Raw genomic sequence first — 17,401 nt, forward strand, 5'->3', positions numbered from 1 at the left:
TTCTACTTTTAATCCCCTTATCTGTCCTCTAGGGGAGGACAGCGTTTACTATCAGCATAAAAAGGTGTCAGTATACAATCAGTATGTGCATCAGTCAGTTTCAAAATCTCAAGCTGAATTCAAACGGACGGATGGCATACTGATGTGTGAACCAAGCCTTATTCGTCTGACAACGGTATTCGTCTGACACCATTGCTGGTACAGATTCTGCTGCTCAACAACACCCAGGCAGAAACCCCCTGCAAAATGGTTCTAAAGCAGGGGTCCTCAAACTGCGACCCGCGGGCCACATGCGGCCCGCCAAGCACTTCTGTCTGGCCCCGCCGACAACGCCAGCAGGCGTGCATTTATAATGAAGCTCCTGGGGAGCTCGGGCCAGGTCATGGAGCACACTTCACTTTATCTATTGGAGGGCACCGCTCCCGATTTCTGTGCGACCTGCTCTGCCTCCCGCCCACTGTTTAAAAAGTTTGAGGACCCCTGTTCTAAAGAATCCTTCACCCAGAGTTTACGCTCCGCTCATTCAGACACGTAAACACGTGTCAAAGTGGCCTCTGTAAAACACAATCCCATAGACTTCAATGTGTGCCACTGTTATGCGTGCTACACATTGAAATCAACGGAGGCTTTTAAAACCCATTGATTTCAATGTGTAGTGCGCGTAAGACCGGAACACATTGAAGTCTATGGGATTGAGTTTTACAGAGGTCACTTTGACACGTGTTTACGTGTCTGAATGAGCAGAGCGTAAACTCCGTGTGAAGGCTCCCTAAGGCACATTAGCAACATCAAACCCAAAGCAATCTCAATACTAGATAAAAAACAAAGATACCCGCAAAAACTTTTTCCCTAAGGCACATTAGGTAGTTGTGAATCCTTCACAACTCACCCAGGTGAGAGTTACCTCTGTTTTTATCATACTACTCCATTCACCCAACAGTACTTCACCATATACAGCTCAGTGTTGTCCTTGTTTTTTGTTTTCACATAAAAGAGTGTAAACTGTAGTCAAAAAATGATAAAAAAATAAATAACCAAACATTAGATTAGTCAATAAATATCCAAATAGGCCATGTTCTTAAAAGGTTAAACACCTCCACCAACTCCAACTCATTGCATCATTGAATGGGTGCTGCTCCACTGTTTCCTGTGCAGTAGGAACTTTTTCTCTAACCTTTCCTGAGCAACTGTTTTATAACCAAATATTCTAAATATGCTCTCTACTGTCAGGTGAGAAGTCCTGGGCTGGAGCCAACAGACATGAATCCCCCACTTCGCTGGAGGGGGGGGGGGGGGGGCTAGAGAAAAAATTCCAACTGTATAAGAGTAAGTTGGAGTTGATGGAAACGGAGAATGTTTTAAGAGGACCAAGGATTTCACCAGGAAAACCAACAGCTAGCAGCGTAAATATCATACCTTACTAACATTCTGTACATATGTTTTTACTGGTGTTACTAAAAGTCTTATAGAACAATGTTTCTCCACCTTTTCAAGCAAAGCAACCCCCAGTGAGAAAATAGTCCAACCAAGGGCTATCAAAGAAGCAATCACTTAAAATTGTTAACAACATAAGGCTTTGTTTGGAGCCTTCATCAACAGTTATATGTAATGGACCCCCTCATTGCCCCACATATAGTATAATAGTCTTTTCAGTGTCCCATATGTAGTATAATGGACCCTTCAGTTCACCAACCTATAGTATAATGGTACTCACACTCAGTAGAATGGCCCGTCACACTGAGCCCATATGTAAAATAATGGCAACCCCCACATGTAATATAGTGGACCACTACAGCGCACCCACATGTCAATCATTAAGGAGCAGGTGGTAAGAAGTACTCACTACTTCCCACTCTGCTCCATCCTTTCTCTCTGCTATGGGATTGAGTACCCCCTAATTCAGTACTCACGACTATCCCCGCTCGTGGAAAAAGGAAATGCTTCTCACCATGGAGCCCAACCCACTTGGAATTTCACGTTCATCAATCACATACGGATAGTACAGCAACAGCTCAGTTCCATTCAAGTGGGTGAGAGGCAATACCTATACGATGTAAGGAGCTGTGCTTGGTATTCAGGTAAAGAGCCAAAGCCTCTGCTTGAACGCTGTAGCCACCTCTAATGGTCACATATTTAATGGGTCATCAATTACAAGAAAACCATTTTCAATAATCTCTGTAGTAATGTAGATCTGTAGTAATGTAGATCTGTTCAGAGAAAAATGCTTATTTTTTCACTTATTGGGCTATTTCTCTCCTCCCTAAACTGATATTCTCTCTCCCAATTTTGTCTTGAGCTCTGAAGATGGACTGCAGCTCACAGCATGAAATTACAGCCACAGAGTATGTAGAAGTCTATGGAGAGGGAAGTGAAAGCAGAAGACCAGTGAGAGTGACAGCCTATGTGCTTGATTCACATCAATTCAGGTCAGAACTTCTTTATGGGTATGTTCACACTGACTGAAAGGAAGAGACTGAAGCAGGACAATGAAAAAAAATAAGTGCTTTGCTTGATCTTTCTGTGGACTCCATGGCTGATTAAAGAGGACCTTTCATGGATTTGGGCACAGGCAGTTCTATATACTGCTGGAAAGCCAACAGTGCACTGAATTCAGCGCACTGTCGGCTTTTCCAATCTGGGCCCCGGATGAAGAGCTAGTGGTGCCGGTACCGTAGCTCTTTACAGTCAGAAGGGCATTCCTGACAGTCAGTCAGGAAAGCCCTTCTTCACAGCAGCGCCTATCGCGCTGTACAGTGTGAGCGGGGAGGAACGCCCCCTCCCCTCCTGATAATACTCGTCTATGGACGAGCACTGTGAGCAGAGGGAGGGGGTATTCCTCCCCGCTCACACTGTACAGCGCTATAGGCATTGCTGTGGAGAAGGACGTTCCTGACAGACTGTCAGGAACACCCTTCTAACTGTAAAGAGCTACGGTACTGGCACCGCTAGCTCTTTACCCCGGGCACAGATCGGGAAAGCCGACAATGCGCTGAATTCAGCGCACTGTTGGCTTTCCAGCAGTATATAAAACTGCCTGTGCCCAAACCCATGAAAGGTCCTCTTTAAGCTGTAAAACCTGTGGCACAAAACCAAGGGATCCTATGATTAGCCCAATTCATCTGTGACTAAATTGGTAAATGAAATTATGGCTGGGGGCTGGAAAATGGAGAGGATTTGAAGGCAGAAGTCTGTCTCAGGCTAAGGCTGCATATTGCAGATTTTGCTGCAGTTTTTTTTAGCCAAAGCCACAGAATTTTACTATAGAAATGGAAAATATATAAGTAGTACTTATATTTCTCCCTGCTTCTCAATCCACTCTTGGCTTTATCCTCAAACTTCTCTTCAATTTCCACTGTGTGGATTTACATGTTCAGGTTTTGATGCAGCTTTTGAAGTCGTGTATGATGCACACCTAGGTTTTGCCTCAAAATCTACATTACTAAACCTGAACATTAGCTCCTTACTACTGGGCTCCAAATAGTGTAACTACCACCAGGTCTCTGCTTTATAGTACCTTTCAACACCTCCACCAACTCTTAACTCTTTGTATTGTTCAGAAGTTGCCACTTCACTCATTCCAACGCAATTGGAAGTTTTTCTCTAGGCCCCACCACTGAAACTAACAACACTAAATGCTCAGTGACAGTGGAATCAGTGGAATGGCGCCTACTGGCGGTGTAACAATGCTTCTCTCCATGGCGCATATCCCCTATCCACAAAAAGTTGGTGGAGGTGATGAAAGGTCGTCTTTAAAGTAAAATCTGACAGCAGCGTTTTTGACCTAAATAAAAAGAAGTTAAAGCGAGTGTCAGGCTACATGGGAATCCAGCATAAATAGTACAATGTCAAAAATATGCTAACAGGTAATAATAAATATGGTGCATTAACTGTAACGATTACCATATAATATAGCGACCAAAGACTAATATCCCAAATCCTGCTGTCTGACCGACTGTTACCTTGCCTTATTAAAGCGAGTCTACACCTCCCTAGAGCAATAATCCTGCACTCAGACTCCTACAATCTCCTGCCTGCATCACCCCATGCAATGAGACTTGATCCTCATGACAATTGACATCACCCATCGTACTTGAGCGGTAGGAGCAGTGCTGCCAGGGCTGAAGGCCCGCCCCAAGTGCACCCACTGACGCATAGCATTTTAAAGTTATGTTTCTCAAAATCTATAAAGTGACATCCATAACAAAGGTATGTTATTTATCACTGTAATGTGCTCAGTAACACAGTGGTGAGACTAGAATATGATTGGGGAGGTGATAGACTCCCTTTACGAAAAAGCCCCCCTCTCAGATCACAGAAATATGCTATACTTCTCTCTTTCAGTTGCCAGCCTGTGAGGGGACAAACAATGGAACTTGGACATCAGGCAAGTCTGCAAGACATCCGATTACTAGTTTATGATTCCTCTTGTCCACAGAACAAATTCTACCAGAAATCCAGATTACGTCTCTGCTATTTGGACAGCCTGAAGTTTAGCTGCATTTTCATTTATTTTCAAGAAATGGATATATTTGCATGCAACTAAATCCCTGCAAAAACTAGTCTATTTTTGATTTGCAGCAATAATTTTTTAGCTCACATTACAGAAGCTGCCTGGCAAGATTTTTATTTCTAAATAAATAGGAGGAAAGAGTTAAAAAAAACAAAAACCATAGACATTACTCACATAATCGATCCCCTACTGCTGCCATTCCAGTGCTTACCAGCTACAAATTAGCCTATATTTAATAGTTCCATCATGACAGACAAAAAAATGCCAGAAAATTCCCATGTAGCCTATCACTGGCCCCAGCAGCGACAAACCTCGGCAAGTGATCAATGAGCAGCCATTTACTGTACACGGCCGAGAAGTAAATACTAACCAGGAACCTGGCAAGTGTCAGAGTAGCAGTGGTATGAGATCAGTGAGCAATGATTATTTTATCCTTATTTTTTAACCCATCGTATTCTTTTTCTAACAAAAAAAACTACCTTATTAAACAACTCTTTTAAGGTGCATATCCTATTACTAGACATAAACCATCCAAAACTATTCAAAGGGGTTGTCCGGGACAAGTAGGAATCCCTACACTAGTCTAAACACCCTCTGTGAGACGGCTCCTCCCTCTGTAATGATCCTGAAGGGTGCGCACTCTCCTCCACTGTGTGTGCCGCTCTCGGTAATTCACCTCTACTACACATCCACAGTAGAGGTGGATCATTGCTGGAGGAGAAGACTGAATCAGTACAGCAGGAGGAGGGGCTGTCTCACAGGAAGAAGCGTGGACGGTAAGTATATAATATGGGTCGGGGGTTGGGCTAAGTAGGTAGGGGAGGGCAGGACAGCTAGAGAGACAGGGAGGGGGTTATGGGAGGGGAGAGTGAAGAATGAGGGGGGAGTAAGGGGAGAGGGGTTAGCGAGGAAGTTAGCAGGAAGCTGAAGGATGGAAACAAAAGCAGGAGATACCAGCAGCTCCCACAGAAACCCTGAAATCACTCAAAACGCGGCTAAAGGTATATGGGTGCATTTATTAACCCATTAGTAGAACTAACAGACATCACCAGAGGACAATTTATGATGACATTAGTGATTTCTTCTTGGTGCTAAACTTGAAATTCTCTACAACAGGTCCAGGTATATTGAACAGCTAAAAATCATGCATTTTCAATATACAAAATGGGAACTACATTTATCCACACAGAAGTAACATCTGGCCACTGCAAGGAGGTTTTCTGCAGTGGACATAGGCCAAAGACCACGTATACTTCACAAAAGAGGCACTGAGGCAGATCCATTAATATTATAAAGACATATTTACAAAAACTCATTATTTTAAGGAATATTACACATATGGCAGACTAAACTTGCACCACATTTGAAGTGCGCTATCAGTACATATGTCTGACATATTTTAATGTGCCTAAAGACTTTAGTGATCAAATATATGCCAAAAGCAACCACCAGCATCCACTGACCAAATTGTACGGGGAAAAGTACAATTAAAAAAGACATATATATATATGCAACTGTATGTCAAAAGAGAAGTAGCAAAGTTTAAGGGGTTATTAACCATTTAAAAACTGATGGTCCATCTTTAAGATTGGCAGGGGTCTGACTGTTGGGACTCTGCAGATCAGCTGCTCATTCACCATACCTGCAGGAGCATTGGTCGTGGGTAGAGCAGCAGTGTCGAAGTCCATGGAACATCACTGCAATACCCAAAACTACTGCTACTAAAAGTACGGCGAGTAAGCAGCGTTATAACCTGCCGCAACTGCTAAATATTATGGTACACAATTCTGAGCACCCTCATCTCCAGTTTTGGTAACACATTAGTAAATCTATACCAGTTCTCTTTCAAACAATTTTCATTATTAATCTAGTTCGACGCAAATGAAGCGAATTGTATCCTACAAACTAAAAGAGTCTACACACAACTACACAAAACTCTAAGGTGGTACACATGAAGTCACTGTCAATTCTAAAGCTTTCATGAGGACTATCTGACCAACACTTGGTTCATGCTACGGACCAGCCATCAACCTCTGCACTCACTGGACAACACATCATTTAGCAATGTACAAGAAAATCTAAACAAAGCATGACATGCAGAATTCATTTAAGTTACAGGTTTCTCAGAAAATATTCAAACCTGACTAGATCGATATAGGGGCACTTCTATACCCTGATGTCGGCCCTGGAAAAAATGACAGATTATATTAGACATGATAACTCTGAAATTGTTACGTTTACCTCTTCCACCAAAATAAACAGGCTATGTTCACAGCTGCAGGGTGGCTTCTGTTCACAATGGAAGCCTCAATGCTATGGCCAGATCTGAGGTATGAATTATCCCATTAACCTATAATGGGGGTAGCTCAGAGCGACGCTGTGCAACACAACTGCTGATCAAGACTTTTATGGAGCTTCTGATGGCAGTGTGAACAAAGCCTTGACTTAACAACATAATGTAATAAATACCAATAGATGGCTAGGGCTACATGGAATCTTTGCTTGTGTGACATCGAGTCTCAGACAAGCTGTGCAACAAAATAAAAAATCTGTGCAACTTGTCTGAAACCAGTTGGACGTTGAAATAAAAAGCAGCCGAAACTGCAGACAGGTCACAGGCGAATAGCAGCCACGCAAGACTTGTACTGAAGTCTATGGTGGCAAAATCACACGCAACATCTGACCAAAAATAGAACAGCTTTGGATTTTTTTGACACATCACAGTCGTATTAGGTTGCAATGCAACCCCACTTCGGATGAACTGTTATAACATTACAGTCTTTATGTTGCACAACCAATGTTGCCATGTAGCCCTACTCTAAAGCTACACATGAAACTGTTGCAGGGATTCAATAGGCAGGCACTATTTATAAGTGGACAATGTTTAACACTCCAATGCCACCATAGTAAACCATTATTTTGTACTTTCAGTACATAGTTTTTATTGTTTCAAATGGAAAACACTTATTGGGGGGGGGGGGGAGACTAGCACTTTAAGCGAACTATCAATTACCACTCACACTTAGCACCTAGCCACAGGATTGCTAGGACCCTCACTTATTGCTTTAACAGGGGTTCAGCAATCCTCACTTCTTCTCACCTTATGATCACAGTGAGGAGCGGTATCAATAGATCACAACTTTCAGCTGTTTTTCCAACACCAATTCTATTTTATTCAGACTATACTTTAGATTTGCCACACTAACAAAGACAAGGAGAAGACTCAAGATTCCTGTTCTGTAGTCAATGAGGGTTCCCGCTATGGGGTCTCTGGCAATCGCATATTTATTATACAGATGAGCGAACACTATTCGGAACAGCCGTTCCGAATAGCACGCTCCCATAGAAATGAATGGAAGCGTCCGGCACGCTGACTTTGCCGGCGGCTGGTTGCTTAACCCCCTGTGTGCCGGCTACGTCCATTCATTTCTATGTGAGCGTGCTATTCGAAACGGCTGTTTCGAATAGTGTTCGCTCATCTCTAATTGTGGGGAGGTACTTGGACAAAATGCCTTTAAAATGCAGAAATGTATTAGGAGAGTAAGTAATGATGTAAGTACATGCTATGGTTGAGTGAAATCGGAACTAATCTTTCAGACAGCTTTTTTGGGCAGTATTTATTAATACATTTTGTCTCCTTTCAGTGAAATCCTGCAGCTCTTTATTCTTTCCCTGGCTTCTGTATTGAGATCTGTCCTGGCCTCTCGCTCAGTAACTGTATATGGAGTACATACGGGGGAGGGTCACTTCAAGCACTTATATCTCAGGCATTATAAAACATAGCAATATGGACGGTAAAAATAGTAAAACCGGGTACAAAAGCTCCACTGGGTGGAGAGAAAACATTTAGTAGAAAATCACTTTATTGGTTCCAATGACAGGTAGTAAAAGAGACTACGCGTTTCGACGCTGGTCTAGCGTCTTCCTGAGGCCAATGTATAGTCCACTGTCAGAGCGTGGCAGTGGACTGCTGAATATTTTCTCTCTACCCAGTTGTGCTTTTGTACCTGGTTATACTATTTTTACTGTCCATATTTTATATCACCAGCAAATGAAAAAATGAAGAGAGGCAGGACTTCACAGAAAGGAGACTAAATGTGTTAATGACACAAATACTGCGAGAAAATCAAATGTTGTCCTAAAGCTTAGTTATACTTAAAGGAGCCAGTAAAGCTCAGATAGCAGTTCTATCTATTGTATAGCCCACTTTCTTCTCAAACAGTCCTTGCTAAGATTCAGTGTCTTAACTGCGTGGGTCTTACCTCTGTCCAAAACCTTTACCAAAGCTCTCCTGATACCATGTGCCATTTATAATCCTCATATCATTACCTGTAGGCTCCCTCAGGTACCAGATGGCAACTGCTTCCTACCAGGAAAGCAGCATGCCATAATTTTCTGTCCATTTTGTCAATGGAAGTTATTGAAAGATATTTCTTTTCTCAGTGCCCCCCAAAAAGCTTTTTTACAGAGGAATTTCATGCAAAAACCGCCTAAAGTTCCTCTGTGGGAAATGACCTTAATAGGCTTTCTATGCAGCGTACAAAGTAAACTGAACATACCCACTAGTGTAGCTATAATAGTATAACAATGATTACACACTTATAGATCTGCCATGTTGGATGGTTATCTTTAATTCCAACAAATATTTTGCAAACACTGCTCCTGCTAAACTGTTTATTGCTTATTTGGACACAATCCGCGCACTATAGGCCATTATTTATATAACACGTGTTGGGAATGTTATTATGTACAATTCACTGATATACACTTATTATAAACAAGTCCATCAGTCTTCTCCATGGGATGGTTTCCCTTGAACAGTTTTTTCATTGAGGAAGGCTGACTGGCATGGATGATCACATCCACGTCCAGGAAGGAGTGCTGTGCGATTTATGGTGAACGTGGTGCATCAGTAAACAAGGAAAAAAGTTAGCACTGTCGTCTATTAACCATATATAAATAAACCGCATGTAATCATGTTACCAACATATCTGTTAAAGAGGATTTTTTACTAGGTCTCAATGATGTACCTTATCTGATAAGAGCTGTCACCCTGAGCATGCAAATTAAAGAGGTTTTCCAGAGCAATAAAATTGTCTATGCAAAGGATGGGCCAAGAGTACCATATTGGCGAGGGCCCAACTTCCAGCACCCTACCTATTTAGTATAAAGTTGTTTGAAGATCTTGTGGAGCTCAAACTATTTGCACCCTCTTCTAAGGCCTATGACATTACATACATTGATCACATAACCATTTAAATAGGATTGCTGTAATACCAAGCACAGCCACTATACAGTGTAGGGTGCTAAGCTAAATCTGTTATTGCTTATGATATCACCCAAGTCTAATACCTATACTCATTTCTTGTTTCTGCAAAACACTGCACTGCTAGTAATAAAATTGACATTTCAGGAGCTTAAAAGGTCATCCAGTTTCAGCAAAAAAAAAACACTTTTTTTTTTTTTTTTTTTACAGAAAAGTTATTTTCCCAGTTTACTTTCTGTATCAATTTTTCACTGTTTTCCAGATCTCTGCTTGCTGTCATTCACTCTGCTTACTTCCAGTGGATAAAAATCAGTCTATGGTCATGTACAGTGGGGCAAAAAAGTATTTAGTCAGTCACCAATAGTGCAAGTTCCACCACTTAAAAAGATGAGAGGCTGTAATTTACATCATAGGTAGACCTCAACTATGAGAGACAAAATGAGAAAACAAATCCAGAAAATCACATTGTCTGATTTTGTAAGAATTTATTTGCAAATTATGGTGGAAAATAAGTATTTGGTCACCTACAAGCAATCAAGATTTCTGGCTCTCACAGACCTGTAACTTCTTCTTTAAGAGTCTCCTCTTTCCTCCACTCATTACCTGTAGTAATGGCACCTGTTTAAACTTGTTATCAGTATAAAAAGACACCTGTGCACACCCTCAAACAGTCAGACTCCAAACTCCACTATGGTGAAGACCAAAGAGCTGTCAAAGGACACCAGAAACAAAATTGTAGCCCTGCACCAGGCTGGGAAGACTGAATCTGCAATAGGCAACCAGCTTGGATTGAAGAAATCAACTGTGGGAGCAATAATTAGAAAATGGAAGACATACAAGACCACTGATAATCTCCCTCGATCTGGGGCTCCACGCAAAATCTCACCCCGTGGGGTCAAAATGATCACAAGAACGGTGAGCAAAAATCCCAGAACCACACGGGGGGACCTAGTGAATGAACTGCAGAGAACTGGGACCAATGTTACAAAGCCTACCATCAGTAACACACTACACCACCAGGGACTCAGATCCTGCAGTGCCAGACGTGTCCCACTGCTTAAGCCAGTACATGTCCGGGCCCGTCTGAAGTTTGCTAGAGAGCATGAAGCATGATGATCCAGAAGAGTATTGGGAGAATGTCCTATGGTCTGATGAAACCAAACTGGAACTATTTGGTAGAAACACAACTTTTCGTGTTTGGAGGAAAAAGAATACTGAGTTGCATCCATCAAACACCATACCTACTGTAAAGCATGGGGGTGGAAACATCATGCTTTGGGGCTGTTTCTCTGCAAAGGGGCCAGGACGACTGATCCGGGTACATGAAAGAATGAATGGGGCTATGTATCGTGAGATTTTGAGTGCAAACCTCCTTCCATCAGCAAGGGCATTGAAGATGAAACGTGGCTGGGTCTTTCAACATGACAATGATCCAAAGCACACCGCCAGGGCAACGAAGGAGTGGCTTTGTAAGAAGCATTTCAAGGTCCTGGAGTGGCCTAGCCAGTCTCCAGATCTCAACCCTATAGAAAACCTTTGGAGGGAGTTGAAAGTCCATGTTGCCAAGTGACAGCCCCAAAACATCACTGCTCTAGAGGAGATCTGCATGGAGGAATGGGCCAACATACCAACAACAGTGTGTGCCAACCTTGTGAAGACTTACAGAAAACGTTTGACCTCTGTCATTGCCAACAAAGGATATATAACAAAGTATTGAGATGAAATTTTGTTACTGACCAAATACTTATTTTCCACCATAATTTGCAAATAAATTCTTACAAAATCAGACAATGTGATTTTCTGGATTTGTTTTCTCATTTTGTCTCTCATAGTTGAGGTCTACCTATGATGTAAATTACAGACGCCTCTCATCTTTTTAAGTGGTGGAACTTGCACTATTGGTGACTGACTAAATACTTTTTTGCCCCACTGTATGTGCTATATGTATGTGTCCATCACATGACTATAGGATGATTTTTATCCACTGGAGTAAGCAGAATGAATGACAGCAAGCAAAGATCTAAAAAACCATGAAGAATTTATAGACAAAGTATATTGGAAAATTGTCCAACTTTTCATTACACAATTACTAACATTTATGTAGTAGAACTGGACAACCCCTCGAACATTGTTGGTTCTGCAAGATGCACCAACTGTTGTTGATAACACTGATGAACGTAATGGGGGCATAGTGACCTGGCGATGACAGGGGGAGGAATTCTGGCCATATGTGAGAGAGGGTGGCTATAGGGAGCACATTATGTGAGAGACAAAGGAAGCATTTTGATGAGGAAGGAACAAGGGAAAGGGACTTTGATGAAGGTTGCATTGTCCGATGTCACATGGTAGTTCTTAATAGTATAGCAAGCGGCAGAGAGAGCACTCTCAGTTTTGCACCACAATCCATGCACTGTGTTCATGTTGTTTACTGAGGAAGGTAAAAGCAGGATAAGGAAACCCACTTTGAGTAGACAACTATTACTATAGAAGGGATCGTCTTTCAGACAATATAATGGGGAACATTTATAGTCTAGCATTTTCAACACCAGTCTTCACATCTCCTGTGAATTATGCGCTTCAGTTATGATGAGGCACGTCTCCTCAGAAACCAGGAAGGTGATATGGCTGCACTAAAATCTATGCCGTCTTATAGCGAACACAGATTTCAGGCACCATTTGCATCAGTAAACTGGCATAAATGATCATAATTCTGGCAAGGCCACTGGCCTCGCCCATGCCATACTGACTTTCAGGATAATGGCCAGAAGAGAGACATAAAAGTGACCAAATTGATCAATTTTTGTTTAAAAAAAAAAAAAAAAAACTTGAAAAAAATGGGTGACTTTTTCATGCATTGTACAAATCACCAGTGTTGAATTAAGCGAATCTTCCACCAAAACCAGACGTTATGACCCTAGCCCCACAGATTGGTTAGGGAACACACACAACCTTGTGCTTGCGCTATCAGTGTTTTACAATAGCACACGCTCTCATTCTTTGCTTATGGTCCCCCTATATACGACCGTTTATTATCACGGGTCACCTATTCCTAGTCCGTTTTGCGGTTTGGCCTCATTATTGCGATGTATGGGACCATGGAGAACACGGACAGCATACAATTATCATCTATATGCCATCTGCTCAGGAACCCATAAATGCACGTTTCTGAATGAAACGATGTTTTCCTATTGCGAATCAGTAGTGCCTCTGTTGGACGTCAGGAATGGTTTTACCCATGGAAACAAATATATATCATAAAAAATAAGAGGGAATGAAAACTATTTTTATGACTAAGGCTTAAAATGTAAAAGTTTTCATTATGCAACAATTGAAATGGAAATCCAAATTTGGGCTATCTAGAACAAGCCCATGAGCAGATGAGTTTGAGGGTGCTGTTCCCTGTATCTTTTTGAAGGGCAATGCTTAAAAGGCCATTCTTTACCTACAATAATAGTAAAAATTTGATCATAAAATTTAGAAAAATCAGATACCCCATTACCTATTTTACACTTTCTTAACCCCTTTCCATTGCAGCCATTTTTCGATTTTGGCTTTTCACTCTGTCTAAATGCCATAACGTTATTGTTCATTCACATACCGTACATGGGCTTATTTTTTCGTGGGATAAATTTTACGCATTGTTACCATTTAATATGTAATGCAAAAATTTGTGTTTGCTGTGTTTTTAACTGCATTTCACTACCTGGGGCCTTAGCTTGAAAGGATTTTCTCATCCTAGGGTTTCTCCTGTCTCCTCTTTCTTATTTTTAGATCAGGCCAGCAGCATACCCCATACTTAATTCCACAGTTATCTCTGGATTTACATATAGAGATAACAGAAGAATTGACCAAGTAAAGGTTCTAGCCCTGAAAGCCATTTACAGAAAGAGAGAATATAGGTGGCAGGAACAGGGTCATGAGTCTGACAACTACAGGTAGATAAGAGAGCTCTTTGGTCTTTCTATACTTAAGAAGTCAAGGAGAAGGTCGTATCAGTGATAGACAGCCTCCCTTCTATAAATGTGCATTTAGAAATAGCTGTCAATCACTGACAAAATCACTTTCTTAACTTCTTAGCAAAAGAAGAACAAAAAGAAATATTAATGAATGATATGTTATAATGAATCTTTTCCCAAAAACACATATCAATCTGTTCAGCTCCTCCTGGTCTATAACATGCTGCCAACAGACTGAATAGCATTTTCACTTTCAATCCTCAGGAACTCCCTTCTGACAGTGGGTAGATATCGGTAACGGCACTGATATCTCCAGCCCGGGGGCACTTAATGGGAAAGCCAACAGTGCACTGAACTCGCCGCACTGTCTGCTTTCTAGCAGTATATACAAAGGGTTATCCAGCTTCTGAAAATTGATGGCCTATACTTAAGATAGGCAATCAATTATTTGTATTACACAGCAGTGTGTCCCATTCAAGTCTATAAGACATCGTTGCTTCATAGATAACTTCCACTACTAAAAGTGCAGCAAGTGAGCAGCAGAGCACCTGGTATGTAAATAACACTGGGTTCTGCATGCTCCAGGAAAAGGCTGATCAGATCATGAAAAGCTATCCATTTTTTTTTTACTCCTTGAAGTGGATAATAATTTGTTCCAAACTTATTAATGTCAAGTGTGACATAATAATGCAACCAATCAGAATGCAGCATTCATTTTTCAGGAGCAAAATACAAAATCAAAGCTGCACTGTGGTTGGTTGCCATGAACAACTAGGATAGTCATGCTTTTAGATAGTTTCAGTAAATCTTTCCCTACATAGTGGAGCACTTTGATACTTCAGTGGAATCCACGTTACAATGGTGGTCTATGGAGACCACTAGCATTCTTTTTTCCGCTATTGGCAACTGCTGATAGCGGAAAAAAAGAAGCGAGCTGCCCTTTTTTCAGGTGGATTCCGCAGCTCGCTGAGCCACGGCTTCCGCCTGGCAGCTGCAACCTCCGGCGTCGGCCCATTTATTGAGCCGATTCCGGGGTGGGGGAAGCCGCAGCATCGTGGCAGGTGGGTTTTGACCATATTTTGACTCGGGGAGCCAAGTCAAAATATGGTCAAAATCCGCCCCACATGTGAATGAGCCCTGAGAGCCAGTGCGCTTAAAAAGCCATTACCTGTGTACAACCTGCGGAACCCCATAGACTATAATGTTTTATACTGAAACTGGCGGAGAGAAAAGTCCTCCTTTCATGGACTTGGCGGAATCTGCAGCAGAGTCTCTAAGGCAGATGTGACTCCAGCCTATGACAGTATTACATGCTTCTGATGTGTGCACTGGGCTCTGAAATACTGCCAGTAGGTGTATGGCAGAAGTCGGCAACCTTCGTCACTCTAGATGTTGTGGAACCACAAGTCTCAGCATATCTACTTGCTCTGTTCTTCTTAAAACAAGCCAGAGAAGTGCTGGGAGTTGTAGTTCCACAGCAGATAGAGTTCCAGGTGTTGCCTTATACCTGGAGTAGTTTCTTTCCATTGCTCCAGACACGTCTCCCTCCTATCTACTCAGATATGGTCTCCTATTCCTACAATGGCACTCCTCCATCTGGTATATAGTGTGCGGGCCTGCCCAGGTACTTCAGTGGTCCAGCTAACATGCAGCAGATAGCCCGCAGCACAAGCTCCATACCGCCTGCCATGAGCTGCATGCAGCACACTGGGGTCATCGGCCGGGCCTCTGCACTGCACAGCCTAAGCATACAGATGGCCGCGCTGTAGCTGCTCAACAAGGACATATCCGGCCACTGGAACATGAGCCGGCCTCACTGGTAACCGCTATGGAGGAAGAGGACAATATAATGTGCTGGAGCGGGCACGGGCTGAGCGCGGGGAGAGGGGAAGTGGTCATCCTGCGCCCAGGCCCGCGATATCACAGGCGCACGGGAGCAGACGAGGAAGGCGCCAGTGCTATGTCTGCGGATGAGGGAAGGAGAAGAGAGGGAGGACGCAGAGACAGGGAGATATGGATGGCTACGAACCTCGCTGTTAAAGGTTTTGACGGCCTCCATGTTGTCGGCTGATGTAGGAACGCCGTGTTGTTTGGAGGAGGCGGCGAGGGGGAGAGACGACGAAGAGGAGGAGACAGTAGGAGAAGGGGAGGGCGAGGAAGGGTTTGTGCTGTGCCCAGGAGGGGGCGCTCGCGCGGCTCGCCATGTGTATTGTTCTGTATGAGGACGCTCTGAGCTGCTGATAGACTGAACACAACAGGTGCGAGCGCCCCTCACCGAGTCCTAGCAAAGGCGGCAATAAGTGGCGTCATACGGCCGGTCAGCACACTGCTGGCGCTCATACTACTCATGTTACGTGTGGTATTGCTGCAGCCTATGTGATAACACTGGGAACAGTACGAGACAGTCACTGACATTAGAAGTCAGCATAAGAAAGCGCGCCAGCGTCAGCTCTGATTACACGCAGATAATGGGAAGGTGTGGCCGGGGTCGTCACGTGACTTCCTTTCACCATAAAAAAAAGAAAAGGTATCCAGTCAGCCTTCCGCAGGGCTTCCAGTCATAGCGCCATCTAGTGCTGGTTATAGGAAGCGGTGTCGTCTGATGTAAAAAAAAAGTGAGTAAGTGCGCCGCACCGGAGAGCCCGTGTATCCTGCAACACACAGTACGTTATACAGGCGGAAGATGGCGGCTACTTCAAGAGCAATACGTGTCTGTGCTTCATCGCTTTATTGTCCCTTGTGTCATTAACATTGATTCGGCCCATAAAACTAGAAGTGACTTGTCATCTATTATATACAGGTCTAAAAATATGAGACCTTAAAGGGATCCTATTATTAAAACTTTTCTCATTAACACATAGGAATAGCCTTAAGAGAGGCTATTCTTCTCCTACCTTTAGATGTCTTCTTCACGCTGCCATTCGGTATAAATCCGGTTTTTGTCAGTATGCAAATGCGTTCTCATGCAGCACTGGAGGCGGGCCTCAGCACTCAAACAGCACTGGGGGCGTCCCCAATGCTGCAAGAGAACTCTCCAGTGCCGCCTCCATCTTCTTGAGTAACGTCTTCTTCCGGGGTCAGGCTTCAAACTTTCAGGCCTAGGGCAAAGCCGACTGCGCATGCCCACCGGCCACAAGACAATGGTTGCTTACACAGTATTGTAAGCGGCCATTTTCTTGCGGGCATGCGCAGTCGGCTTTGCCCTATTTATTTTTAAGTTTATATGTAATCAAAATGGACCTAGAAAATAATAAAAATGTCCTCACCTCTTCCCGCTTCTCATGGATGACGCCAGGCTGTAAGCCCCTCTTTTCTGAGAGTGGAGAGATATCCGTTCCGATATCTCCAGCACTGGAATGCATACTGGGAAAGCCAACTGTGTGTGCTGAATTCAGCTCACTGCTGGTGGTATACAGCAATGCATATCTCTGAGGACATGAAAGTTTCTCCTTAAAGGGGCTCTATCACTGGGAAAAGTCATTTTTATCTAAACACATGCTTGCATAGGCTTTAGAAAGGCTATTCCACACTTACCTTTTGTATGTAGATTGCTTCAGTGGTGTCTGAATAAGTCCGTTTTTATTCATATGCTAATGAGCCTCCAGCCAGTACAGGAAGTTCCCAGCAGCCTCCTCTCTCCCATTATCTTCTATGTGTGTGAAGCAAACA

The 17,401-nt window shown here is 42.9% G+C and overlaps 1 protein-coding gene across 4 annotated transcripts in view; it reads right to left on the bottom strand.

Annotated features, from left to right (window-relative positions):
* SCAF8 (SR-related CTD associated factor 8) overlaps positions 1-15,867 on the bottom strand; it is a 143,130-nt gene extending 127,263 nt beyond the window's left edge. For 3 of the 4 annotated variants that reach the window (XR_012715318.1, XM_075267765.1, XM_075267763.1), the window contains exons 1-2: positions 15,762-15,862; positions 6,651-6,695 (exon numbers count right to left, since the gene is read on the bottom strand). Coding sequence is in view for 3 of the 4 variants with exons in the window: in XM_075267765.1 (XP_075123866.1) it covers positions 6,651-6,695; positions 15,762-15,791 (75 nt within the window). In the remaining variant the exon portion in view is untranslated. Of the gene's footprint in view, positions 1-6,650; positions 6,696-15,761 lie in introns of all 4 variants that reach the window. The other variant, XM_075267764.1, reaches the window with a different exon arrangement.
* Between the last annotated feature and the right edge of the window lie 1,534 nt (positions 15,868-17,401).

The sequence above is a fragment of the Leptodactylus fuscus genome, chromosome 3, assembly GCF_031893055.1.
Source record: "Leptodactylus fuscus isolate aLepFus1 chromosome 3, aLepFus1.hap2, whole genome shotgun sequence".
Taxonomy (NCBI): Eukaryota; Metazoa; Chordata; class Amphibia; order Anura; family Leptodactylidae; genus Leptodactylus; species Leptodactylus fuscus.